At 41.0% G+C, this 27,020-nt stretch overlaps 2 protein-coding genes across 5 annotated transcripts in view; one reads left to right on the forward strand and one right to left on the reverse strand.

Annotated features, from left to right (window-relative positions):
- The window catches only part of FBXL2 (F-box and leucine rich repeat protein 2), a 71,620-nt gene extending 61,342 nt beyond the window's left edge, over window positions 1-10,278 (forward strand). Inside the window, exons 11-15 of the mRNA XM_086467883.1 lie at window positions 3,311-3,371; window positions 4,788-4,832; window positions 5,122-5,178; window positions 9,026-9,238; window positions 10,171-10,278. Of these exons, the coding sequence (XP_086324009.1) occupies window positions 3,311-3,371; window positions 4,788-4,832; window positions 5,122-5,178; window positions 9,026-9,238; window positions 10,171-10,278 (484 nt within the window). The remainder of the gene's footprint in view (window positions 1-3,310; window positions 3,372-4,787; window positions 4,833-5,121; window positions 5,179-9,025; window positions 9,239-10,170) is intronic.
- Window positions 10,279-12,323: 2,045 nt separating this feature from the next.
- UBP1 (upstream binding protein 1) overlaps window positions 12,324-27,020 on the reverse strand; it is a 54,349-nt gene continuing 39,652 nt past the window's right edge. For 3 of the 4 annotated variants that reach the window (XM_086468375.1, XM_009960500.2, XM_009960492.2), the window contains 8 exons: window positions 22,831-22,934; window positions 21,992-22,046; window positions 21,739-21,832; window positions 18,696-18,786; window positions 17,906-18,018; window positions 16,377-16,519; window positions 15,754-15,805; window positions 12,324-14,209 (listed from right to left, as the gene is read on the reverse strand). In XM_086468375.1, the coding sequence (XP_086324501.1) occupies window positions 14,172-14,209; window positions 15,754-15,805; window positions 16,377-16,519; window positions 17,906-18,018; window positions 18,696-18,786; window positions 21,739-21,832; window positions 21,992-22,046; window positions 22,831-22,934 (690 nt within the window). In that variant the 3' untranslated portion in view covers window positions 12,324-14,171. The remainder of the gene's footprint in view (window positions 14,210-15,753; window positions 15,806-16,376; window positions 16,520-17,905; window positions 18,019-18,695; window positions 18,787-21,738; window positions 21,833-21,991; window positions 22,047-22,830; window positions 22,935-27,020) is intronic. The other variant, XM_086468376.1, reaches the window with a different exon arrangement.

The raw sequence follows: 27,020 nt of genomic DNA on the forward strand, positions 1-27,020 counted from the left end.
TAACATACATGTTATGGTGATATTTTGATGCATTATCATGATATGTTCTCTCAAGTGGGGACGGCTTCGGCTTTAATAATGAAGCTCAGTCATGCAGCAGTTCTCTGGTTGTAGAGACATGTGCTTCTTGTAAGGTCTAATTTTAATGTAAATGAAATCAAAACAAAAGATTTTTGGATGACAGTAAATTGCCATTTATGACAGGAACGTGCAGAAGTCACAACTTGTACTTCAATCACTGATAAGTGGAGGGAAGTGTAGATTGTAAAAATTCAGGGAAGCTGCATTCAAATGCCAGCGTGCAATCTGCTGACACACGGTGTTCCTTTAGCTGATTGAGTGAAAAAGAGCTTTTGTTACTGTGGAAAACCTGTCCTTCAGACAATTCCAGAGTGACAGTCCCCTTCGTGTACTGGTTCGTAGTTACAAGAGCTTACGTGTGCCCGTGTTAGGGGCTTAGGAGTCTGCTGACACCCTTAATTGTGTTCCTTAGAAAGCTGTGCTGTTACTGGTGGTCTTTTCCCACCATTTCTCTCATTCTCTCAATGCACAGCTCAGATTGGAAATAAAAGGTCTAAAGTGCTATTAGTTGTGCAGTTCTTTCCAAGGGCAGTAAAACTGTAGCAGGAATTGTTTTGCCTTTGGTACGTAAACTGTTAGCCGCTGTCTGTGCCACGAGGGGGGAGGCGTCTGCTGTTCTTCCCCTTTAATAAGGAGCAGCATGAGGGAAAAAATTACCCTTTGCAGTGATTACTGCAGGGTGTGTGTGATGGGAGGACAGAGGATACAGCTGGTTACAGCTAGACTCTTGGGATCATGTATGGAAAGTACTTGATAAAAATTATTTGGAAATCAAAGGGAAATGTAATTCCACACTTGTTCATACCTTCTGAATATTTTGGTGTTGAGTGTGAAAGAAAACTGCTGCCTCTGTTGGATGAGCTGGCCCTGTTAGGAAGCTTTTGGGGATTTTATGTGCTGTGCTACTCTTGCTTCAGGATCTTGGATGTCCTACTATGCTGTTTTCAATGATAGTGCTGTGTTCTGCAGCTGTTACCACTCACAAATAACACCTTGAAAAAAAAATCCTAAGCTTGACCTGCTCCCTTCAGCTGTGTTTTTCCCCCTACATCATAGCTGTCCCCTCATCCCTTTTTATATCTGCTTATTTAAGTGCTTGATTCCTTCTCTGTTTTGCTTTTTCAGCACTTTTTAGCATTAAACTACTAGTAAGTGTTTTGGTGAGGCTTGCTGAGAAAAGCACCTGCGAACCATGAATGTCTTTGTCTAGGTGGGGCTGTGAAAATTAGGATCATATTGCCTTTAACCCTGCTAATGTTCTCACCCACCTGCTGCTAATTCAACAGGAGCAGGGAGGTGCTGTGTGCAGAGACACTCCAGGTGTGCCCAAAACACATCTGTAGATAATGAAGGCAACTCTGAGGTCTGTCTCAGAGAACATTGCTTTATAAGAGCGGGGAATTTGCTCTTGGGTATCATTTTGCCTCATCAGCTTCTATGCTAGGTACTTTGTCATGAATCATTGGATGGGAAACAAATGACAGCTCTATCTGGAAAAAAAAAAAAGAGCAGCCCTCTTTAATTAAGTACAATCACCTAAAACAAAGCAAAAATTAGAACTTCGCTCATTTTCATGCTGACCCAGTGCCTTCCCACCTGTTTTTCATTCTGGGGCCTGATTGATGCAGCATGTGTATATAAAGCTCACTCTCCTGTAAAGCTCACTGTCCCTATTCTGCTCTTCTAACTGACTGCACACCCCACTTCAGCAAAGCCAGAGCTGCTAGTCTTCTGGTTTCTCACCCCTCTGTTTCCATATTCTGCTTTTCAGACGGATGTCCAGTAAGTAGAATCCTCACTATTTTGGACCCTGTGGATGTGGGGTTTTTTTTTCCCTGCCCTTTAAAGTCAGAAATGTAATGGGGTTGGGGATCCAATGGTTGTAAGTGTAGGTGGGGTTGAAAGCAAGTAATTTCATGAAAGAAGTAAGGAGGGTAACAAATATGACCTCAGTCATGGTTTTTTTGGTGGTGGTGGTTTTTTTCCCTTCCTATTTGGTATCCTAGGTAGTTTTCAGAGTAGCTGAGAGTATTTTATGATAGGTTGGTATCTGCACTTGATGGAAGGGCACAAAGTTTCCAAATGTGAGTCTGGAAAGAAAATCCAGAGGTGTTACAACCTTCCGTTTGGGAAGCGGTACCTGTCTTGTACCTCTCTGTTGGCTGTTCCTGAGTTTCCATCATACTTCTGAACCTTGTTGAAGGCTAGCGCTCTGGAAGTCGTTTTCAAGGGTGTGCCCTGCCCTGTGGGGCTGCTTGCCCCTAAACTGAGCTGTGCTCCTGCTTGTGGCTTGGAAGAGACTGATCCAGCCAAGTCACAGTCAGAGCCCCACATCCTGTACTCGGGGGGGGGGGGTTGTATTTTTCTTATGCACACAGCATGGCTTTTCCCTTTGCAGTTTCTCTAGAGGGAGCGAGCTTTCTAATGACCTCCTAAATCCGTGGAAGGATCTAGATGCCTCTAAGTGTTCACACAGCAAGAGGTTTTGTCCTTCTTTCCCTGCCTCCTCCTCACTGACCCCAGTGTAGAAGTAGTGTTTCCTGTGGTGAGCGGGCGAGTTGCGGTTTCGCCTTACTCAGCTTGATACTTACTCCACCTGCAAACTAAAAAGCGTTCATTTAAAAAAAAAAAACCACCAACCAACCAAAGACAACAAAGCATCAATGGGATGAAGGCCTGTTCTGCATACTACTGGTGCTGTCGGGGGCACTTGGCCTTTTTTTTAGCTCCTCACTTTTCTGGTAACTTGCTTTGCTGTGCTTTGTGGAGAGGCTCTGAGTGAGTTTCTAGTAAGCAGTTTCTCAGGTTTGTGGCTTCCCAAGATCCTCTGTTTAAATAACAAGTTTTAGAAGCTGGCTTCACCTCCATTTTCCTTAACTCAGGGTTTATCCTCCCATCTTTCCTGAGATAACACATGAGAAAAATTGAGTGTTGTGCTGTCTTACTGAAACAAGAGGTTAAAATGCCTATAATTATGTATAACTCTTTTCCACTAAATGTTGAGAAGATTTGAGGGTTGAACTTGCTCTGTTCTGTGACTATTAGAATCTTCTGATAAGCTGGCTCAAAAGTCTGCCTAGTGCTTTTTAATTGCAAATCACTGTGAAAAATAGGCATATTATATGCATTTGCTATGGAAGGCTTTAAGTTGCAGAAGACAGATTTGTATCTTAAATGCATTTGCTTTTCTGTATGTTAATATTTTCTTTAACATTTAAAACTTTTCCAGGATTTTGGAAGCTGCAAGATGTTCACATCTTACAGATGCTGGTTTTACCCTTTTAGCACGGGTAAGGGTCACTTCAGAAGGTTAGAGCTTGCCTTGTTTTCATTGCTGCTGAGCAGCTGTGAATTGGTGTAGTCCTGCTGGGAAGGAACATGAGAAGAAGAAAAATAAAGCAGGAAGGACCCAGTGGAGGAGGGGACTAAAAAGCGATTTTATTTCTGGATTCTGCTTAGAGCTGCAACCTGATCTATTTTGCCATCTATCATTGCATTTTTCACTTTTTTCCTCCCTTTTTAAAATGTGTTTCAATGGAATTCATTGTGCTTAACATAATTCTTGTGTTATGTATTCTAGCCAAATTTCCCCTATAAAGATGACACATACCGTTGTGATATTTACACCCAAAAAATCAGTATATAATAGATTATTCTGAGAATACCTTTAAATTACAAAAATACTTATATTATACTTTGTAAACTGTAAACACATGTGCCCTGATTCATGCTGTAAACGTGTAAAGAAAGGATATTGGTGGTATCAAATGCTTCAGGCTAGCCTTGCATGCTCGCTGTTTTCAGAAATCTGAACACAAAAATAGTACTCTGTAAATAGGATTCATTTATGCTGCTGATATTTAGTGTGAATGAAAGGGGTTTTTCCTAGCTGCAGTGGTTAAACAGAGTGGTTTTCTAATAATTCAGCACTAAGGCTTTGGGCTTTTGTAGTCAGGCCTGCTTCAGGGAGCTGCAAGTGAAACCATTTCTTCCTCTGCCGATAACGGGTTGGGGTTTTGGCTGAGCCGTGGCACCATGTGGTCTGCTGCGAGGTCACAAGGTTACATCATCTTCTTGCAATTAGTCATGATCAGATCTTGAAAACGCTTCTAAAAGCTTGCTAGGGATCCCTCAGGATATTGGGAGGATTGCTTGTATAAATGTGAAGTGCAGCTTTCTCCCAGCCTTAAAGTGGACCCTATTTTAGTATTTTCAGCAAAGCGAGTTAGAAAGGCTTCTTTCTAACGTGTGATGGTGAGGAGGTGTTCTGTGGGCATAAGGGTGTTTCAGATGAGTTTGGTGCAGGTTGACGTACGCAGAAGTTGGATTCATCTGCAGGTGGGTCAGTTGGCTTTAGTGCAGAGGCCGTAAGTGCCGTAGGTTTGAATTGAAGTTGACCCCAAAAGGGGAAGGGAAGCAGGGGCGGGTGAGTACTGATCCACAGTGGGCAATGGAGGAGCCACTTCATTTAGTAAGAAAAAAGCTGAAATGCAGAGAGGAAGGTGGTGTATTGCTTGTGGGGTTTTTTTGTTTGTTTGGGGGTTTTTTACTGGTTTTTGTCCTCTGGTGATCAAGTACTTGAGGGATTTAGCTTGCAGTTTCCTCTTGGAAGCCATGCTATCCCAAATTACTGTCCCTGTGCATGGTTTTATGTCTATATGTTGGTTTATGTCATCTTCTGTTTATCTGTTTGTTTTTTATTTTAGAATTGCCATGAGCTTGAGAAGATGGACCTGGAAGAGTGTGTTTTGGTGAGATTTAATATGAAAAGGAATATTGAATGCCCAGTGTGAGAATGCAGTGCATTAGCACTTTCTGTTAGATGTGCTTTGTTTTTTATTAGTAGTGCTGTGCTTATGATAGTAAATAAAAACAATTATTAGGAAATTCTATACAGAAAAGGACTTGAAGAGTAGTGGGTGATTGGGTGTTTACCAGAAATAACAGAACCTTCATCTGGTAGAGAGAGAGAGACCTTACTTGAGCATGGACTCTCCTGCTGTCTGTGGCTTATGGTGGTTTGGTTTCTTTTATTTCTAGATAACTGACAGCACATTGATACAACTTTCTATACACTGTCCTAAGCTACAAGCATTGGTAAGTTTAACTTTTTCTTTGTGAACTTTAATCCCCCAAAACCATACACATACACAACTCCTGCAGTACAAAACAGGCTGTTCGCTCTGTATCTAGAAAAAGTTCCTGAAGAAGTGTGATGCTGTGCGAAACACATGCAAGCTTTCTAAGTATTCTGAAAGAAGCAGATCACTCCTAAAATATTTACATGCATTGCATGATTAAAAAAAATTACCAAATCAGTGAGTAATAACCAGAAAGCTCATATTTTATGGTTAACATCCTTCATATTTGATTACGTAGTTCAACTTGCAGTACTCGGATTCTTTATAGATGCTCTTTAAGTGTTCACTAATGGTTTTCTTGGGGATTATGACACTTTGCATCAAATATTGAATAAACAAAACCAGCCAGTGAAGATAAATGTAATCACTCTGTAATCAGTTTTGCATGCGAGCTGTTTTTCCCAAGGACTATGTTTATGTAGTAAATTATGGCAGGTTTTTTTTACCTAGACTTTTGAACGTAATTGGAGAGGATTGAGATGCCTTCAGTGGGGTACCCTGCTTACTGTACTTCAGAGAACTGTTTTCTAGGTTGCTTAGATCTGTCAGAACATCAAAAACAATTTCAGGTGACATGAACTTGGCTGTTCTTCTGTCAAAGTACTCCAGAATTACTAGACTGTCCTTACAATAGGAGCTCCTGTATTTAGGGGCAGTTGTCCCATAAGGCGTAGGTTTGTTATACACCACTTCAGACCGACATGAGACAACAAGTATCTTTTTAATCTGTTCTTTGGTGGGATTAAAGGAAGGTTTTCTGCTTCATTAATTACATTGTGTTATGATTAGTTGGTGTGACTCAGTGTTACTAAGGTAGCAACATGAGAGATGACTTTTTAAAAGAAGCTTGTTCACTATTTTTTGTTGTTGTTTTTTTTGTTTTGCTTATTAATTGTTTGACCTCATTTCTGTGCCACAGCTCTTAATGTTAAGCCGAATGAGTTGTCAGGAGGTGTGGAGCCATTCATATGGGAGACTTTGTTCTTCTGCAATGGATATGTTTTTGTATTGTCATCCCAGTTGTAACCAGTACTTGCAGATCTTTTGTACTAGTTCTGCCAGTGTTTCACCAGAGATACCACGAAACCTCACAACTCCCAAGTGTTTTTCTGAACCTGCTTCTGTTTTCTGGCCTTTGCATGTTAGCTGACAGACAGGGAAGTGTGGCATTGGTAAAATAACATACCTTTTCTAAGGGAACCAGAAAAATTGATTTTTTTGTTTGTTTATTTGTTGATGCGTATATCCTGTGTGTCAGAAGGATACGTACTCAAAGATTGTGAGTGAACAGTGATGGCAGAGAATTACAGGGAAAGACAAAACAGACCAGCAGGTGCCAAATACCCTACATGAACTAACCTTGATACTTCAAATGTTAAATCACGTACTGTTGATGGTTCTGTGAACTCTTGTGTAGCTGTGCTTTAGCATAGTTTAGGTATATTTGCAGTTTAAACAAATATTGTGGAGTTGCAGAAATCAACTTTGAATTTGTTTCTTGATGTTTGGAGACTCAGTAGACAGTGGAAATAAGCAAAAGCAAAGGTTAGACCAAATATAACCAACTATTAATCTTCTTCAGTATCAGAGTACTCAAATGCTTTATTACTTACTGGACTTAAGTAAATTCTGGTGAAAGTGTTTAATAATTGTACATTCAGATTAACTGTGACATACTCGTGATATTCCTGGAGAGGAGAAGACAATTGAATTCCTCAGTTAAGTTGATCATAGTGTTTCTTAGTGTCATGGTATACCACGTCATACTTGATTTATACACAGCATTTACTGTGTACTAACAAACAAAAAGAATATCTCTTGGCTCTAAAGATGTCAAGCAATTGTCTTTGTAAAATTCCACGTTATTAACACTTTCTAACAGGCTTATGAACTTGGAGAAATCATGTGGTTTAATACAAAGTATGTGTCGTTTGGTGTATTTGTTTTACAAAGTTCTGCGAACTCAGCTGTGCATCCTGTGTTGTCCTTTCAGTACCAACTACAGTGTCTCAGGAAAGCTGATTTTATAAGCCGCTTACTTCCTGGGACGGAAAACTCTTAATTAGCCAGCAGACGGCTGCTGTAGCTGACAGCTTCGCATGACCTCCTGTCCTTCCTTGTAACGGCAGGCCGCTATAAATGTTCTTTAACCCTGCAACTGCTGATTGTTTCCAGGCTGTGAGCCAAATCAGATGCTCAGAACACCCGCATAAAGCCAGCAGGTATAGGAGAGAACTTCAGTATTTAAGGAGCCGACAGCCTTGCAGAGCGTCAACGTGCCATGAGATAAAACGCTGCTGACAGGGGCGAGCGCTTTGTTTCTGTTATCTTTTGGAGACAGTACGGGCTAGTTGTGGTGCTGCTTGGAGTCGCTGCCAGCTGCTCACGCCTGGGGAGTGAGTAAGATTGGACCAGCTGGAGCTAAAGGGATGCTGCCAGGGTGGCTCCCTGTTGGACTCGAAGGCAGTTGCAGTCCTGTCTCCCAGCCCTCTTCTCTGGTCACTTGTCCATCCTGTTGAGCAAAGGAGACAAAAAGTTGAGGGACAAGTTGTTCTAAAGGGCAGGACAGACCCCCTGTGTCTGGTCGCAGGCAAGAAATTCTTGTGATTCTTGCTGAGGTAAAGTAAGGGTAAGGGTGGTGGTCCTCGGGCTGAAATAGAAGCAGGTAGATGTGATGTACTGAGAGGAGGGAAGGGTTACACGTTTGATTTGGATGATTGGCAGGAGGTACTTTTGAGGGCTAGTTAGCTTGTACTGAGTTAAAAAGCATTTTTGGACTGCTGCGAGCATTTCTTCATCAGTTGCCGTCTGAAAAAAGCGTGTGGCAAGGAGGTGCTGCTTCAAAACCAGTCACCGTTAGACTCGGATACAAGCACAGGCAAGACAGAGGGCTGAGCGTAAAGCGAGGACCTAGCCCAGAGCGGGAGGAGTAAGAGTTCGTAGATACTGCACATTCCTAATGGAGAAGACTTGAGAGCATTCATCTCACTGGTGACTAGAGTGCTTTTTTAAGCCTCCTTGAGGAAAGTCTGTTTCCTGTTGTCATCATTGTTGCTTCTCCAAAAGTCATGGGGAACCAGGAAGCTGCTTTATGTGGTGCTACTGCCTGAGACGCTGCAGCTTTTCCCATGCTCTGGAAATTCAAGGGAGTAAAAAAATATGCTGAAGAGGAGCAGAACTTTTTAGTGTATTGTGCTGACTGTTGCAAAAAAGACCTGCTCCTGCAGCTGTACAAGATGTTTGTTACTCTTTGTATGCACAGCCTGAGGTGCTAAGTGCTCACGGGTTTTTTTTTGAAATCATTATTTGGCAAATCAGTCAAATTTGATTGTTCTTTATCTATGTGGACTTGCACAGGCTTGATCCTGGCAGTATGTATGAAAACACGGTAGCTGTGAAACAGTAACTCCTGTCAGTAGAGCCTCCTCTGTTCCTGTGTCTTCTGGATCCTCCCGTCAAAGTTGTCTCCTGTTTCTGGCATGGCCCATGTGCTGGTTGCAGCCATCAGTAATGGAGGTGTGTGGCGACTGGAGCAGAATCCCCACGTTCAGTGAGCAACGGGGCCTGTGGAGCTTTGCCAGTGACACGTGTTTTGGGACTCTACTGGTTTTGATGTGGTTTAAAGTGCAGCTGTTTTGTTAAGCAGAACTGTCTCTTCTGTTACTCCTCTGGATTTCAGCTGTGTATGCTTTGTAACTGTTTAACCACCAGAATGAAGGAGGTTGAAGAGGACTTCTGATGTTTGGAGGATAGAGTAACTTATGACTGAGTGGTGTCATTAACTGTTTGCCTCTCTGTTTTAGAGCTTATCTCACTGTGAATTGATCACTGATGATGGGATTCTTCATCTGAGCAACAGTACGTGTGGTCACGAGAGGCTGCAGGTACTAGAGCTTGATAACTGTCTTCTCATCACTGACGTGACTCTGGAACACCTGGAGAACTGCCACAACTTGGAGAGAATTGAGCTGTACGACTGCCAGCAAGTCACGCGAGCTGGAATCAAACGCATCCGAGTACGTGTTTGCTGACTTTTCGGTGGGAAGGCCCGAGCCGTTGATACTGCTCGAGATCGTATGAATCCTGCAAATGTCCCAGGCAAGGGAGGATGGAAAACAGAGTCTGAGGATCGTTCTGTTAGGTCCCCACCACTAGGGACTAAATGTAGCTTTTCTGTATGAGCAGTAATAATTGTCTAATCCTGTTGATAACTCAGGACGCTTTTGCTGTTGGAACGAGGAATCCTTAGCTTCTGCTTTCTGTAGTTTTTCAAATACAGGCGTCTGTTTTTAGGCTTGCGTAGTGGCATTCAGAGCCAATAGTGAAACAAGTGCACGCAGATTTCAGCTAATGGGTCGTAGGACCCTGGAATCCAGCCATGAACTCTCGTCCTCCAGTTAGGTCAGGGACTGCCTACCTTGGGTAGGTATGTTTTAAGCCTTACTGTTCAGCTTGGTTGCAGCTTCATGGCCCAGATTCGCATCCAAATACTTTTGCAGTTGGAAAGCTCATCCCTGATAGTGACCACTGAGGGCACGTGCCCAATTCTACTCCATCCTGCTTTCTAGGGTAAGAGAAGCAGGGACTATGGGAGACAAGATACTGATGAGTCTGTCTTCGGTAGCCAGGGGTCGGGGTCGGTCTCCCCCCTGCAGCAGCACACATGCCTCTCCTGACAGGGAGCTCTCTGGGCTGATCAGCGCTTTGTTGGGAAATAAGCAGGAACCCTGAGCAGGTGCGTGTGCCCTGACATCAGGGTGCCTTCGCCGGGTGGGACGGGAGTTACAGGTCAGGAGACAGCTTGGATAGTATCAAGTGTATAGGTGTTTGCTTTTTAGCTAGCCAACCTCCATGAGAGCTGAGTTGTCGTGGTAGCTGAGGTGTACTGCTTTTTACTAGTTAGTTAGGTTTATTTCTCTGCTGCTGTAACGCAGACTTTCCTCCACAGGCTCATCTACCTCACGTGAAAGTTCATGCTTACTTTGCTCCAGTAACTCCCCCTCCTTCGGTAGGAGGGAGCGGACAGCGCCTCTGCAGATGCTGTATTATCCTTTGACAGTAAGTGCAACCACACAGAAAATGTTGTTGTTGTTGAAGAATGGGACTGCAAGTCAGTGGAAGGAGTCGGTTTCCTGACAGTCCTGATGGTGGTGTCTGGTCATCCAGTTTTGTGACAAGAAAAGCATTTTTTTCCAGGTTAAAATCTTAACGTAATGTGCAGCTGTGGATTAAGTTGGTGATGCTTCGGTTTGTATTAGTAACTCCTTCCTTCTGTTGGCATGAGAACTGACATCCTGTGTAACATGTGTGGGCATTTCAGCTCCTGGTGACAGTTCACTGAGCTTGGAAGTTAATTTCATTTGTAAGCGCTGCTCAGTGTGAAGTTCTAACGTAAGGTGGGGCTCAAGCCCATCACACCAAGGAACTGAACCTGCTGTTCTGTACTATACGTGACAGTTTCAGTATCAGGTTTAAGGACAAATCAGCTTTAGCAGATGTTGACCAAAAAATGCAAGGTAATCATGAGCTCTTACAGCAAAACAGCTTATACTTTTCCATGAGTCAGCTTCCTATTTAATTACGTAACAGGACATAATAGGTGATGTGTCAGAAGGTAAGCAAGCCAGGACCTCAAGGCAACTGTATAAACAGAAATGCTTCCCAGGTTTTGGAACTTGGTTCAGTTGAACTATGTTAGTGTCAAGCTTGCCCGTCACTGAAGGACCTTTTATGCCCAATGCCATCAGCCTTTCAAGGGGCAAGAAATCCACCGCAGCAGAGCTCGTGCACTCTGCTGTCACTGGCTGTCACCATCCTTCATGGTGCTGACTGTAACGCCGTTCCTGTGTCCTCGTGCCCTCCTCTGTTTGCAAGGAAAGGACGCAGCCGTTCCGGGCAGAGGCGTGCGTTGGTCGTGCTTTTCTACAGATGAAAAGTGGAAACCAGGTTCAGTTATGGGAACTGTGATGGAGCGAGGAATTTGGCTCGAGCCGTTGGTCCCACCCGTTTCAGGGACAGAGCAAGCAGACCAGCAAGTAAAGCTGTAGGCAGGAGCTGAGCCAAACCAAACCTGTGGTTTTCAAATGTAGAAAGCCAAACTCTTCACACTTGGGTTATTTAAGAAGCTGTCAACTTCTGAATGGTAATAATTATAATAATAAAATCTATGTATTAACTCTTAAGGCCATGCTTTCATCCTTAGTTTTTCAGTGGTAGAGGGTTAGAAAAAATAACCTTTTTTATATCAAGCAATTTAATTATCTGAGATGAACTACTCAACAGTTCAGAAAGCTTTTTTGTGTAAGGTTGACTCTGTGTGTGTATGTTCTAAGAGTTCAGGGCCTGTGTGTTTACTGAAAACTAATAGAAATACTGGCTTAAAAAGCAGCTGGAGAAGCCACTACTGGATAGTACTGCAATTTCCCCCCAAAATTTTGTGCTACTTTTTAGAAGGAGTATGAACATCAAGAGACTTTGATGGGTAACAGCAGCTGGGTTGCATTCATGCTTCACACCTTCACAGACGATGGGGATGGTAAATTTGAGGTTAAACTACTGCCCAGAGCACAGAACGTGGATTTCTTTACTACTACAAAATAAGCCAATCAGGGCTTGTTTTGCCCAGTAGTGGAGGAGTGTTCTTACAACCACCCTTAAAGCTCTAGTAAGATACTCCTGTAATAGTTTTAAGCAGATTTTATTCTCAACTGTACCAGGAAAGTTATTGGTACCAGTATGGCGAAACGTGTTGCCTTTTGTTGGCTCATTTTTTCCTAAGAACATAACGAACCTTGTAAGTCTACTGCATTAAAGGTGTACAAAGCCAAATGGAACCTACTCTGATATAGGACACTTAAATAAACAATCAGCTGATGTCAAATTTGAATTCGTTTCAATTATTTCAAATTCACCTAAATTTTCTGTTAGAAGCAGAACATCCGTGTGTGTGTGCGCGCTGGGTGCAGGATAAACGAGAGCGCGGGTTGGCTTCCCTTGCTTCACCTACCAGCAGTGCTGGGCAGGCCTTGCAGCTGATCTGAGTCTGAGCAACAGGAGTAGCTCTAATGGGGGCGAGAGGGAGTAAACAAAAAGAAAGGCACATTTACAAAATTATTGAAAAACATTTATTATACTTAAATTGAAATGTGTACATCTTATTAAAAAACAAAAGCAATTTGCTGGTGCCATAATTTAATTCCAATTTCAAGTGAGCTGGACAAACTACTGTACAACTTTCAATATTCTTTAAAATTAGATATTTGGATACTTTCCAATCAAGGATTTTTCCACTTTTATAAAACATTTGGATTTGAATATGGTGCGAGCTGAAAAGACACGAGTGTCAGTTTGAGAAAATACTAGGACCAAACAATACCCAAAGATGAACAACTCATAGGCAGAAATGTTTAATAAGTACATAAAATTTTACTTTCAGTGCAGAAAAAATAAAAATAGGAAAAAAACCTCTAGCTTTGATGAATTCAAATTTTCAAAATGCTGCAGCTGTAAGAAGCTTTTCTGCTAAGCACTTGAGCCAGTTATGAAAGAGGGAATGAAGAAAATCAAAGCTGCTCGCTCACATGCTGTAGTAGTTGTTTACGCTGAAGACTGCAGCATAAAAAGCAAACTAGTCCCAGGCTTTTAAGCCAGAGATCAAGGTGAAACTTTTCAAAGGCACAAAATGACAGCTATGAAACTGTCACTTAATACCTCTTGAAATCTTCCCCTCCAAGTACCTGACCAGTTGAAACTCAACGTTAACAGAGGAAATGCTGTGCCATGTCTTCACAAAAGAAGAAATCTCCAAACCATTGAGAAAGCACACTGCCTGTTTCAAAGTGAAGTCAGTGTTTGGTCAGAGGGAAGAGGCACTGTAACAGCTGTACAGCATGGATCCCGGGGGGAAGAGCAGTCAACAGAACAGGTAAGGAAGATACTTGTCCATTGTAGCAACTACAGCAAGGCTTTACCTGCTGGGAAGGGGACGTAAGTGGTGTGTGTTTAGTGTTTCTGAAGCAATTTACTTGGTGTTGCTGAAAGCTGACACAGCCCTGTGCTGCCCGTGGGTCGTCTTCCCTCGTCAGCGTCATTCCACTAAGTCATAAAAATCCACCGCTGACCGCTAGTATTTTTAAACCCACAATTTTACAAGCAAAGAGTTAAACTGCAGCAGTGCTCCGCAGAGAACCTAGGAAACTAAACATAAAGGATGCATAGGCAATTCTTTTCCATTAAATTCGTTAAAGCAAAACACAATTACTTGGTACCCCACAGGATTTATATTAATCCCTCCGATAAGGTACTATTGATAATGCAGTTTGCTGCATGCATATATTGCATCTGTCTAGGGCTTCTTAAAAGCCCTGTTCTGGCATTTACACTTCTTACATACACTCTTATACACAATTTACACGGGAAGCTGTTTTGACAGCTTTACTCTGAAAGACCCAACAACCTGATCACTATCAGCGTAACTACTCAGCTCCACATAGATTAGTATGTGCTCTGTCCACATCAAAAAATAAAACCAGCATAAGGTACAAGCAAGTAATAGACAAACTGGCACAGAAAGGTAAATGCCCCAAAATAAGTTTACATTCATCTCCAACTGGATACAGGTAATAGAGCAGCAAGAGGGCTTCGCTTCTAGAAACTGTATCTACTGGCCATAATTTGCCTTATTTCAGTAAAGGGCAAGCACCTTTGCTTACATTGCCTTCCATGCCTGTACATAAGCTGTCATGGCATTACACCTCTCACGAGGACACTTAGCTATGGCAGTGATAAGAAAGTTCACCTATCAAACAGCTCATTAGAAAGGTCATTTTGTGTTTTCAATATGAAACATCTTATACAGTGAAGTTAGATCCTAAGGTTTTGGATGATCTTCATAATCTTTAGGCAGGACTTCATTCGGTGTTGGAGTATCGGTCTAGCAATCGTGTGACATCACTTCAGAATTATATGGAAGCCTTCACCATTTTCAGCTGAAAAAGAAAGAAGGGTCAGTCTTTCATAAGCAGACCCAAAACTACACTAGCCCCTGCACTAAAACATCCAAGTATGGACTTGGATTTTACTACGTAGAAGGGGTTTCGCTATGAAATACTAATATTAAACATTACTGCTATGAAATATTAAACTTGAAATTATCAGTAAAACTTGCTATTCAGACTAGATGCTTGAAGAATAACTAACTTTGTAAAATCTCTTTGATTTGCAGTTATTTCTGAACTCTTCCTATTACATATTAAATCCGCCTCACTTGATAGTGGTAGTTAATGTCACTGAAGGAAGTTAACTAACTTCTGCAAGACCAATATAAATCCTTAGTGTATTTTCTTTTTAATCATGTATATTGTGATATTCAGCCTTAAACTAGGAAGCCAGATGGAAATAATATCAAAATGCCTCCAGCCCTGGAGATTCTATGCTTAGAAACTAGCAGTAGCACCAGAAGGCTTAACTGAGACAAACGGGTCTCCAACAATCACTGCCCCGGTGAACAGATTTTATACTGCACAGCCCAATGAGTGCCAAGTTAGGATGCTGATGAAGTGGAGCAGACTTTAGAAGAACAGCTTATCTACCGCAAAAATGTAACTTTTACAAATTTCCTACTTGTGCTGAACAAAAATGTTATGCTTAACAATTTGTAATTGGATCTTCAAAGTCGGGGCAGTTTCTGCAGGTAGAATTTGCGTGGAGTCAAACGTGTCCACTGCTGACAGCAGTTTCCTGGCAGCTTTTACCAGAAGTGACTGGACTCCCACAAAAGGGTGGGAATCAGCTGACCACCGGGTATGTAAAGAGAGACTCTCAACCGCTGTTGAGGAAACCTGAACAACAGGGGCTGTGGAGTAAGGCTGGCTGCACCCCCCCGGGTAGGGGCATGCATGGCACTAACACCACCCTAGCCTCGGCAGCTCAGGAGGAGGAGTTTGTCCGAGGACTGTTCCCCATCCAGTCTGCGAGCTGAGGCTGGGCAACAGCGTCACAGGGCGGGTCTCTGAGGCAGAGGGAACACGTCACATCCCGTCCGCAGCAACAGCCACTGGCGATGAGCATTTACTGGTGATGAAAGAACAGGGTTCTGCTCAGGCCAGCCGCCCGGCAGGACTCTGTTAACATTTGGTTTCTGAACTTCAGAGGTACTACTGCCAGGATTATTATTTTTTTTTTAATTATTTTTAAATCTTCACTGGTCTCAGCAATCGTTAACAGCAAGCACTGTGCAGTGGTGGCTGACTGAATTTTAAATGAGGTTTGTTATCAAGTGCTGCGCTGGTTCTGAGCTGAAAGCTTCAAGAAAAGACTGAGGGGGCTACATGAAGGCTGAAAGGTCTGGCTACGAGAGCAGGAACTCATGGATGTTTTCTGCCACTACTCTATGCAGATTAGATTTTTATTTTACTTTTGCAAGTCAGCCCTCACTAGATCTGCTGTTACACTTTGCTTGGGGAAGTTTTACTAGAGGGCACCTTGGTAGAATAAACAATTATGTCTTAGACTGTCAGAAAAGACACTGTACCTTTTATGGTGGTGAATAAGAAACAACTCTCATCTTGAAAGTTCTGAACCATCTACCAAAGAAAAAAGTTTTGAAACTCTCCTGAGCATGATCAAGGCAAAAAATAAATACATCAGCTATTAAACACAGCCTTTTATAAGCAATTCTATATTCTTTTATTCACCAAGTGACAAGCATATACCAAATTAATTTAGAATACGTTACTGTCAAAATACTGTTGTTAGTCACATGACAACCAGTTGAGAGCCTATTCTGTCAGCTATGGTTTTGGAACGCATTAAATATGTGTAGGAGATGCTTGAATAACCCAAGTTCAACAGTATTTAAATGCTCCCTGCCACTGGGCATGTTCAAATACATATGAAGTAATTACTGCAGTACCTCAGAACTATACAGAGCAGCTCCCTTTCTCTTCTCATAATCTGAATTTATTCAGAGGAAGAGTGACATTTAAAGGATCCTTCTGCTCATTTTAACATAAAGGAAAAAATACTCTGAAGGTCAGGAAATATGGGGTTGCACTATCAAACATAAAAGCAGCAATAAAGAAGCAAGCGTAAGAAAATCCTCCATTGTATTTAATTCATCAATGAAGTTTGTCAAGAAAATAAAATGTCCATTACCTGATCACTAACAAGAATGTGGATACCTGTGGGGCCCTGTCTGTAAACCTGGTTGATCTGATGCAAAGGAATATTAAATGCCAAAGCAAGCTTGCGCGTGACTTCTGAGGCTGCCATTTCTTCTAAGTAGATTGCATGATAAACTACAAGAAAAAAAATAATTACATAAGCATGGTACTAATTGATATCAAGTAATTATAGGAAAAATATCTGAATTGGTTTATACCCAGCTTTAAAAACCTTGAAAAGCTAGAAACCTTTACTTTACTCTCCCGCTGGTCTGACTAAGCAGCATGAACTGCCATGACTTTTCTCTGAAGGCAAAGTCACAAGTACACCTCTCCAACAAGGGGGAGGCCTAGACAACTTCCAGATTTTTTTCCTCTATCCTGCACAAAAAGGCACAGTCATGTCAAACAAACAGACTTAAATGGATCTTTAGAGAGTCACCTAAAGATGACTTGGGAAGTAGCTTTGGCCCACCCCAAAAGCAGCCGGTAGCACGTCTGACATACTACTACACTGCTGCTTTAAACAGGGATGTAGATTTTTCTTTTTTCTTCTTACAGAAAGCCTTTTCCAACTGTCTGAATAGATTTCCTACAGATCATCTCAGAGCTGAGGGGTGGCAGGGGGGAAATACAACACAGCCAATGAACACAACAGTAAGACAAAGTAGCTCTTCAGTTCAATGCTGTATTTACAGTTCTGTAGCTTTACTGAACCGTGCTAGAAGCCCTCAGCAGCTCTGTGTTGCACATTCTTCCGTCCCAAACCAAAGACTAAAGATACCCAGAGGGAAAATATGTATTTGATGAAGACATTATCCTATTTACAGATCCTCCTCCACCTCAATTTTTGCATGGAAAGTACAAAAATACTATTACAGCAGCAGCCTACACAGGTTTCAGTTGGTTGAGGAAGGACGTCTCTTCACTCAAAGCCAAGAGCAAGAAAAGAATAATTTCAAATAGCTCCATTCTCTTAACTGAAGATTGACATGAATTTACAATTAAATATCAAGTTCCTGTCTGTGCTGAAACAAAGCTGTCTCTCAGGAAAATAATACTAAAATTGTGAGCCTGTACACTGCTTGGCTGTTCTTCCTTGTCCAACAAGCTCCACCGCTTTTAGTTCTGTTTGACAGAAAATGATGGCAAAACCTAACAGAAAATGGGAAGACACATCTAAGTGTCTTGTTTGCACATAGCTTTTACATGCACCTACATTCATCTGGTTAATATCATGTCTGTAACAGCACAGCACAGCTAATTTGAGAGTTTCCATGTAACTACAGCTTTATCAGTGGACTGAAAAATAAATCAACGATTTAACCTTGAGAGGTTTCAAGGTTCTGTTCATCCCGTGCAGTGTTAAAACAGCAATGTTGTTCTGAGTACAGCTGCCTACGGTTTCTTTGTACAACAGAAATTCAGCCTCTTTGTTATTCTTTTTTCCTTCCCATCTATCTTGTTTTGGACTTTTTAAGACACAGAGGTGGTACGCGAAGAGACCCCTATGCTCCATACCGTATATTGCACCATTGCTGCTATCACCATTGCCTGCTGCATCTTGTCTTTCCAGTTGTATGCTCCTTAATGGCTCCTGACAGACATAGATGGTTAAACGGGGCCTAACAGACCTGCAATTCAAAGCAATCGCACATCAGAGGAAAGGTTACTTGCCCTGGAAATAGTGAAACCCATGTGCCACATGTGTAAGATCTTTTATGCTAATAGCACACTCAAAATGTTTTCTTTCGCTGACCAAAAAAACCTACTAATGCAAAGGTAAGTGGTGTCTCAGATGCTACTGCCTCTAAACGAAACTTCAATCAATTCCGAGTTCATCAAGATGCTGCTCGTTGGAATCCTGGAACGTAACTGCTGAGTAACAACGACAATTCTAATAAAGGCCAATGGTAACAAATACCCGATTCAGTCAGAATCGGGTACACCAGTCGGGATGCAGCACTCAACCCTTGTAACCTCAAAAAGCCTCAGGTTGTTCTTAGCTCCCCTAAACAACAAGTTTTGTGTCCTGGCAACAAATCCAGCTGTTTCCAAGAAATCAGCAGTGCCCAACTGCGCTGGGGCCAGCCCCACAGCCTGCCTCTGAGCTCCCCAGTGCCCGCAGCTCATCTGGGGCCTGTGCTGAAGGCTCGCTTTAAACACACTGCTGCCAGCTCCTGAGGCAGCTCACACAGGCATCGAGGCCCATCCCAATACTGACTTCCCAGATCTGCCAGTTCTAAGGACGAGGGATTCCAGTAAAGGACCAAACAAAACCCGCTCAGCCTCACATTCAGCTGCGCATTACCTGGATTTCAGTGCATTATAGAGCCGAATTCCATCGGCCGGACCACAGATTTGTACCAGATCTTCTCTTGTCAGCTTTAATAAATCAGCACCTGGAGAAACACATGAGGATTTTTATTAAGATTATTTTAGAACATCAATACTTTTTAAAATAGATTTTATGTACATTTAAACCAAGAATAACAAACTCTACCATTATAAAAATGGAACCCTGGAACCATGAACAAGTAAGTAAAATTCAGAACAGGCACTAGCTAGCACTCAGGACAAACGACCGATTTTCCGAAGGTGGTTAGTTTCACCTGACGGTGTTCGGGTCTTTGAAGAAGTACAGTCTGAAAAGCACACACTTTCTGTAGAGACTGATGACTGTTCTGTATCCAGACAATGGCTTAAATGACTGAAGAGTTTTAACTGACACCCCGGTTAGTATATTTTAAACACATGAAAATACAGAGCAAAGATATTTGATGGTTTCTCACTCAGTGCATCATCCCAGGCATTCAACTAGTACATCATAGCCTGTCTGCACTTACATTACTACAATGCAGTCATTTATAGAGGGTACTGCTAAAGGCTGGCTTAACTACATCAGCGTGGTCACAGCAGTACAGCCTATGGGGTGAATCCAGGTTGTGGGATACTTCCATCCAAAAGCAGTCGTGTTGCTTTTTTTTTTTTGAAATGATTCCTTGTCTGTGAAAACAACTGCTTCCCAGAACACTGGAAGCTTCAATACAGCATGAAAGGAAGCTTCAGTACAAGACACTAAGCAGATCTAAACACAAAATGGAAGGAAGGATCCTTCTTAGAGGCAGCATGGGTGTCAACAAAGAAAACAACAGTCTGAAAAATCAGTCACTGTAATAGACGAGTGGGAGGACAGGGAAAAAAGATATGGTCTTTGTTCATGGAAATACTCCACAGACAATCTAGGAACTTATAGGTAAAAGCCAGCAAAAGTAACTTGTCATCATAGCCCTTGAATACTACAATAAAAAAATCCACCACACCTGAAGAAGTGTTAATAAAAGCTATATACACTACATCCCTTTCTTCAGAGAAAATCTATCAGACAGCTAGTATTTGACTTCTATAAACATATAAAGATAGTAATAAAAAAGAGGAGCTGCTTTAAAAGTTTTCCAAGAATCTCGGTCAGAAATTTGGTACTAAAGTTTACCGAGAAAGCTTAGCAACCGTAACACAAGAAGCACAGACCAAAATCGAACCAGCAGCAGCAGAATAAGCGGTCCATTTCCAACACTGGAAGGGCTGACTGTAAAACATTGTGCTTTTCCATTAGGTCCATGGTATTTAAAACAAAAGCATCGTCTCACTGATGAACTAAGGAGCCGTAGCACGTCAGTTGGATGAGCTGGCAGACGCTGTTGGTTCCAGGGAAGGTTGCAGCAGTGCTGCCACTGACACACCAGGACAGGCTGCTTTGCTAGAAGGGGTACTGAGCCACGCTGAGGAGGGAAACCCAGGGCAGCACCCAGTAATTGCCGAGATTGCTAGTAGGGCCAAGTGGTTCTTAAACATTATATACATTATTTTGGGATTATTTTTTCTCAGAGAAGTCATGTTCTTGTGTGCCAAAAGCTGCAGTTTTTCCAGAAGCCTCACTACCATCTCAAGGTCTGGTCAGTTTTTATTTGGAGAAGTCGTACTGCCTGTTCATAGGAAAACATCATCGACCTCTGGGGTGTCAAAATTTTAGTTGTTTTTATTATAGTACATTACTATATTATTATTAGCAGTAGTTTACAAAGTTTCAGTTATTGCTGCCCATATTGATGTCAGCAGAACTATACATCAATAATTTTCATCAACACCATATTTCCATACTGTTTGCTGAGAAAGGTACTGCAATACACTGGCTCATTCATCACTGAGACTGCACAACCTCCTTTCTCTGGGTTGGATGACACTTTCACAGCTTGTTCAGGAAGGCTAAATGTAAGCTTATTTCTCAGAATTTGTATATCCTAGCAGAAAACAGTATGAATTTTAGGTAGAAAACATTAGGCAGCTGCAAGTAGCATTAACTAGCTACAGAAAAGACAAGGCTTCAAGTCTTACAGATTTCAAAAATGCCACATTAGAGTATCCATACTTTGGGGGACTGCAGTCCTTTCTAGATCGAACTAGAGAAACATGATCTCAGCCAGGGAAGATGCCTGGTGCAAAGGGAATTCTGTCAGAAGCATGAGCTGAGGTAAGAGGCAGAGAGCCCGTGTCATTCATCGTATTCTCCCCATCATGTGTCACCAAAGAAAACCGAGAAGGAATTTTACTCATGGTGCGTACTGTGTCATCCCACCCCTCACAGAATTACATGGAAGAGTCAAGCAGCGATGAGCAAAACACAGCCCCAGATAGCGCATCGACTGCCACTTCTTGTTTCCGTAAGTACAGTGGAAACTACACTGACACGCGTTTAAGGAAGAGCAATCAGACGTTCTGCTGAAACGAAAAAAATTGGACAAATACGTGTAGGTAGAAGAGTACTCACGTTGCATGGCACTGAAGCAGAGTTTGATACAACAAAGCATTTGCCATTTCTGTGAATAAGACTGTTCACAGCTTCAGAGTTTCGAAGGATGGAAACTTCATATACTACAATTAAATCTAACTCCCACAAAAAGATGTAACATGGGGCAGATGTTAGCGATTTCTTGCACTTTCTTTGATATCATTGCACACTGGCTGCCATTAGGAAACAGCACAGCAAAACAGCCAGCCTGCTGCTCTGACTCACCAAATCTGTTCTTTTTTCTCAAAGGATTAATCAAGCTTAAGATGATTTTGTGAACTATCATCAGGAAAAAAGAACCTAGCTTCACTTTGGGGTGTTAGGGTGAAATTGTGGAAAACAAACTAGAAAAAATGCCTTCCAAAGCAAACCGAACATTTAATAAGCAAATTAGTAAATGACAATAAATAAAATGCCATATTGTTTTTAGAGAATTACTTTCCCACACAAAACTTGCTCACTAATGCAAAAAAAGACTCTAAATAAAAAAGTAAATTATAGATACCTGAGAAATTTGAAAAAAGCCTTGTATAGGTAGAGAACCTATGCTTGAGCAACCATTGTTGAGTTTCCTGGATTGTGGCTGAAGGATGAAGCTGCTGTAAGAAACAAGACTGGACATTAAAAAAAACCCCAAACCATTAAAAAATCTCCCTCAGTTAAACACTTCCTCAGCACCTATTAACATCACGGTATGTATAAATCAAATGTTCTGACACAAATACAGCCATGATCAATACCAGAAAGCAAATACTCACATCTCCAGACCCTTGAGAGGTTCCATCTCCTTGATGATTTGGGGAGGAAGAATTGCTACAGTTCAGGGGGAAAAAAAAAGTTACTAGAATTTTATTAAGCAAAAATATTTACATGTTGCTGAAAAATAACTTTAAATTCCCAAAACAATAAATATCACGGTTGGAAGACAAATTAAATGCTGCACAGAGTGGAACTTCAGTTAAACTCAATACACAAGTAATCTGGTTCCTATTCTGTCTATTCTGTATCAGCTGGAGAAGCAGCTTTACCAGCATTCACGGGAGGTTATATGGCCACTTGACTGTCTTAAAGGGTGACTGAGGAAGAGGTAGTAAAATACAAGGCAGACAAACCAGAAGTATATAGACCAAACACCACTGTAAATCATTGCTCGATCACCCAGGTTTGGTTACAGTAATTAATGCCTCAATACAAAATGTTTTTAACAATGCAATTTCTGTTGAAAAGCCTCTAAAGATTATCGTTGGGTTTCTTCTTTATATTAACTGTGTAGGAAGACTGTTCTTACTGAAAAAAACTAAATAGTTTCCATAGACAAGGACTACATTAGAATAGTTAAAAGGTAAAGTATTTGCTATATGACAAAGGACAAGAAGTTTTCAACGACATATAGTAAGAAAGAAAAATGTTGAAGCAGAAGTAATTACATTATAATTGAATCACATGATGCAACTTTCAAACTCTCAAATACAGAGATCAAAACAACCTCTCATTCCCCAGTGCAACCAGAAAACAGTTGCGTTTACTCAGAAAACACTTTTGCATAAGCCTGATTTTAAAATATTATCTTTAATTAGGGTATAGAAAAGAAACCTACCTGTCTGGGACACTGTAGGTATTGTGTTGAGCAGAGGTAAAAGTTGGAGCAGGAGTAGGACTGTTGTTTACAAACGTTGTAGGAGTATCAGGCCACGGTGAGCACTGAAGATAAAAAAATAAAACTTAAGTTTCTCTTGACAATACGTTTTTTACTCTGATTCACAATTCTTTCATTTAAAGCCAGGGGTTTATCCACAGAGAGTTTTGATTTGTAACTCCAAACAAAGACTCCCTCCATCCCACACATTACATGCAGATACTCCAGGTAAAAATCAGTTCTGTTTTAACTTGTTCTTTCATGACGACTCCTATTTCTACTGTCTTCTGTTAACAAAACAAAGGTATTAGTGGTGGAACTGACAGAAGACCTGCACAGGTTACTCTGTTTATAACCAACCAACCCCAAGCCATCTCCTGAAAAACCTTTTCATCCTAAAAGTGATGAAGGGGCTGTTTAAACTGCAGGTGTCATGACCTGCCAATAGGTGTTCAGCAAGAGTAAGTAAAACTAGGAAGCTAGATTTCACCTTGTGGATAAACTTAATGTGACAGCAATTAAATACAAACAGAATTTTCAGTAGAAATTTTGTGAATTGAAACTTTTTATTCATTTACTACAGGACTAAAGTGATGCTTATATACTGATTTCTCAAAACTACTTGGTAAACTGGAATTTTTACAAGCAAATTTAAGTCATCACAAGTATATGATGAGTCAGCTGTCCAATTTAGTCACTTTTGGGTATTTTTTTAAACCATCATGATAAAACCCTTCAAAAAGAGACTGGCTATTACTGTTTCAAATACCATTGCAAATCCAGTATTTTAAAGAAAAATAAAAACCAAACAGATTTTGGTACGTTCAAAGACAAACAGACAGGATTAAAATAAGCAAGTTTCCCAAGAAAAAGTAAGCTTAGACCATGCCTTTTAAAACAACAAAGATTTCTGCTATACTTATCATACACCGGCTAAATACCCAATAAGGAAAATTCCAGAGTTATATCATAACTGGGGGGGGGGGGGGGCAGGGCATGTAAGTATGACCTACTGTTAGTGGAAATACATTTCAACAATATTGTTAAGGTCTTTTCACTACTGGGGGGAAACAGTAAACAAGTGCAGCAATACCAGCTGCAGTCTTCTGCAAAACAGTTAACAACATTTCTGTGCTGGAGTCTGGTCTTCTCTGGTCAGAAGAAGACTGCAAGTTCCCCAGCATGGCACGTGCAATTTAAAAAAAATAGTCTTGCATGCTGATAGCTTAAAAATTAGGAAAATTCTTTATCTGTCCAAGATTTGATTCAAATCAGTATTTTTGCTAGCTTCTGGGTACACACTTTCTTTGACTACATAGTCAAAGCCACCCTTCCGACTACAAACAGTGCCAGCCACACAGAGCATGCTCTTCTATGACCTTCTAGTGTTACCCACTCTTCCTCCTATTCCGTATATTCCCAACTGTTGTTCCTCTTCTCAAGCTCATTTTAATGTTAATCTCAAAGGTGTTATATTACAACAGGTAGTTAAACGAGGCCTTCATTCCCTAATTATGTGGTCCAAGGCCACAATTTAGAAATAAAAGGTCAACATAATGTTAACTTTCTTCTTCTGAAATATTTTGAAAGTGTAATTCATTTTCTTAGTTTTCTGACATTCTCTCCCTAACCTAAATTTTAATGCGAGATGTTCATCTGGACACACAGATGCAAGCTGTACATCCTTAGCCACTATATTCCATTACACAATTCTGTTGAATATACATTTAAATTCAGGGTCAGGGAAGAATGCCCTGGTGTCAGAGAACAGCTTTCAAGCTGTTCCCAAGGCATGCACTGCAGTTAATGTTTCTGTCCTTCAAACCCAGCTGAAGTCATTCCCAACAAAACGCTAAGTTTAAATGCAGGAAGAAGCACATTTCAAGTATTTGAAAAAGAAAATCCCAACCCAAAGCAAGTAGCCTTTCTTGTCCTGTAAACACACTTTCCTACCCTGTCTCCTCTTCCAGAAAAAACGTTACCAACTATCCACTGAGACTGAATCAGGTGGTTACAAAAAAAAAAAAGTAATAGTAATTACAATACCTCTGCACCATACCCATTGGCTCAGTTCTCATATTTGGGAAATACTGAGATAAAAATCAACCAAGATACCACAGACAGAAAAAAGTGCAAAGACCCAACTATCTTCTTATAGGCTGTGGAGGGAAAAATGAGTATTTAAGCACCAAGATACTTAATTTTGAAAGGTTCAAGGAACAAGAAAGCCTAGCACTAAAATCTAAAAATAGGCAACAGCATATATTCTTCAAGCGTCTCCTAGCAATTAACCCGAGCTGCTTATGTTTTGGTATCGCTCACATGCACAACTGTCCCACCTGTCACAAACCCATCACGCTCGGAAACAGGATGAGACAAATGCCTGGGCATCAAATCCATCAACACTAAAAAGACTAAGCAGGGATGTGTTTTCTAACATCCTGCATGACGATTCTGGCCACTGGGGGGTGACGAGGGGAACCGACCAGGAATTGGCACAGCTTCCCTGAAACAAGGTCTGCAACTGCCGCTGCCAGGGACAGACCACTGGACTTTACAGACTCAAGGTCTGATCAGTCAGGTTATTTCTTATATTCTTAAACCCCAAACTGAGTTACCCAAAGGACATTCAGCAAGCTAATGACACTAATGCAGAAGTCCCTGGCCACTGGACGTAAACTTAAAAGAAAATGTCACACGGAAGCATCCAACTCTGTAAAAAGCCATCACAGAGCAGAAAAAAGACCAGCACTGTATCTTTACCTGTAATGAACAACGAATATATACTGGTGAACTTTCAGAAGAAGTTGTTTTTGAGGTCTCAAGACAAACTTCCCTCCATTACTAGTACACTGATACAATACTACTGATACAACTGTACTCTGGAAATTATGCCTTCAGTTCCAACATTGATAAATTCTTTAAAGGAGAAAATTATTTTGATTTCAGATTTTTAACATTCTTCTGTATAGGATATGAATAAAGTTGTGAAGTGTTGACCAATGGTTTTACTGAGTTAAAAAGGAAGACAGGAAACCTTTCTAAGCATGACTTTTCAGACTGAAGATATTTAGCGTTTGAACTCAGAACGTTCCTAACACCTGTAGAATTGCAAACTCAAGTTATCCCTAAGCCACTCTTTAATGTCTTTTCCCCTCCTACTTCCAATCTACCTGAATCTGCCCAAATTCATGCTTTACAAGACAGTAAACCTGAACTTTGGCAAAGTACTCCATACTACATTTAAATATCAAACCAACATGAAAACAAAACATTTGTTCTCCAAATCAGGCTTCTTATACTTGGGCACACAGCACCATCTTTAGAGAACAGGGCAGCAATTTTATTATACATGGGACAGAGCTTTTTCAAGGAACCTATAATATACGGGGTTCTTGCCCCAAACTACAGTTGTTGGCAAAACCAAAACACTTCTGCTCATATAGACTTAATTATTCTGAATGCAGAAGAAGTTATTCCCAAAATGTGAAGTCACCCACATTACATCTCCTGTATGCTACTGATACCGCTATATGACGTTCAGATAGATGTAAGCAGAACCAAATTGGAGAAATACTATATGCTTATGTTACTAAATTAGTTTTGCTCCAGCTCCGCTTTCTGGCTCTCGTAGCCTCTAGAAGGTTTTATATTCTAAATTTAAGTCATTTACAGAAAACATTTAACTTCTGCACCAATTTTTCACATCCAAAACTTAATGTTCCAATTTATTTCAAGGTCTATACCTGGAAGTCTTCTAACTTCATGTGGCCTATAATCAGCTCTATCTACAAAAAATGACCATTTGAACAAGTTTAATCAAATTGTAGCTTTATATATCCTAGCTTGTGGCATACAATATGTACTAATACAAAAATCAACCAAGATACTGCAGACAGAAAAAAGTGCAAAGACCCACCTATCACAATACAAATTTGCCTGCTTTTTCAAATTAAAATTTGAAATTCAAATTAAAAGCAGAAGAAAGAATCTGGTGTGTTGTTTTTTCTTCTCTTCTTCCTTAGATAAGCTGTAGCGTCTATATATTTCCAAGATTAAGAAAAAAATAAAAGAGCCTCCTTCATAAAATGGCCCCTGGATGAAGGTCACCTGTACATAAACATGCACTCTGAGGTCCAGAAGGCAGTGTG

Source organism: Leptosomus discolor, chromosome 7 (genome assembly GCF_034619465.1).
Source record: "Leptosomus discolor isolate bLepDis1 chromosome 7, bLepDis1.hap2, whole genome shotgun sequence".
Taxonomy (NCBI): Eukaryota; Metazoa; Chordata; class Aves; order Leptosomiformes; family Leptosomidae; genus Leptosomus; species Leptosomus discolor.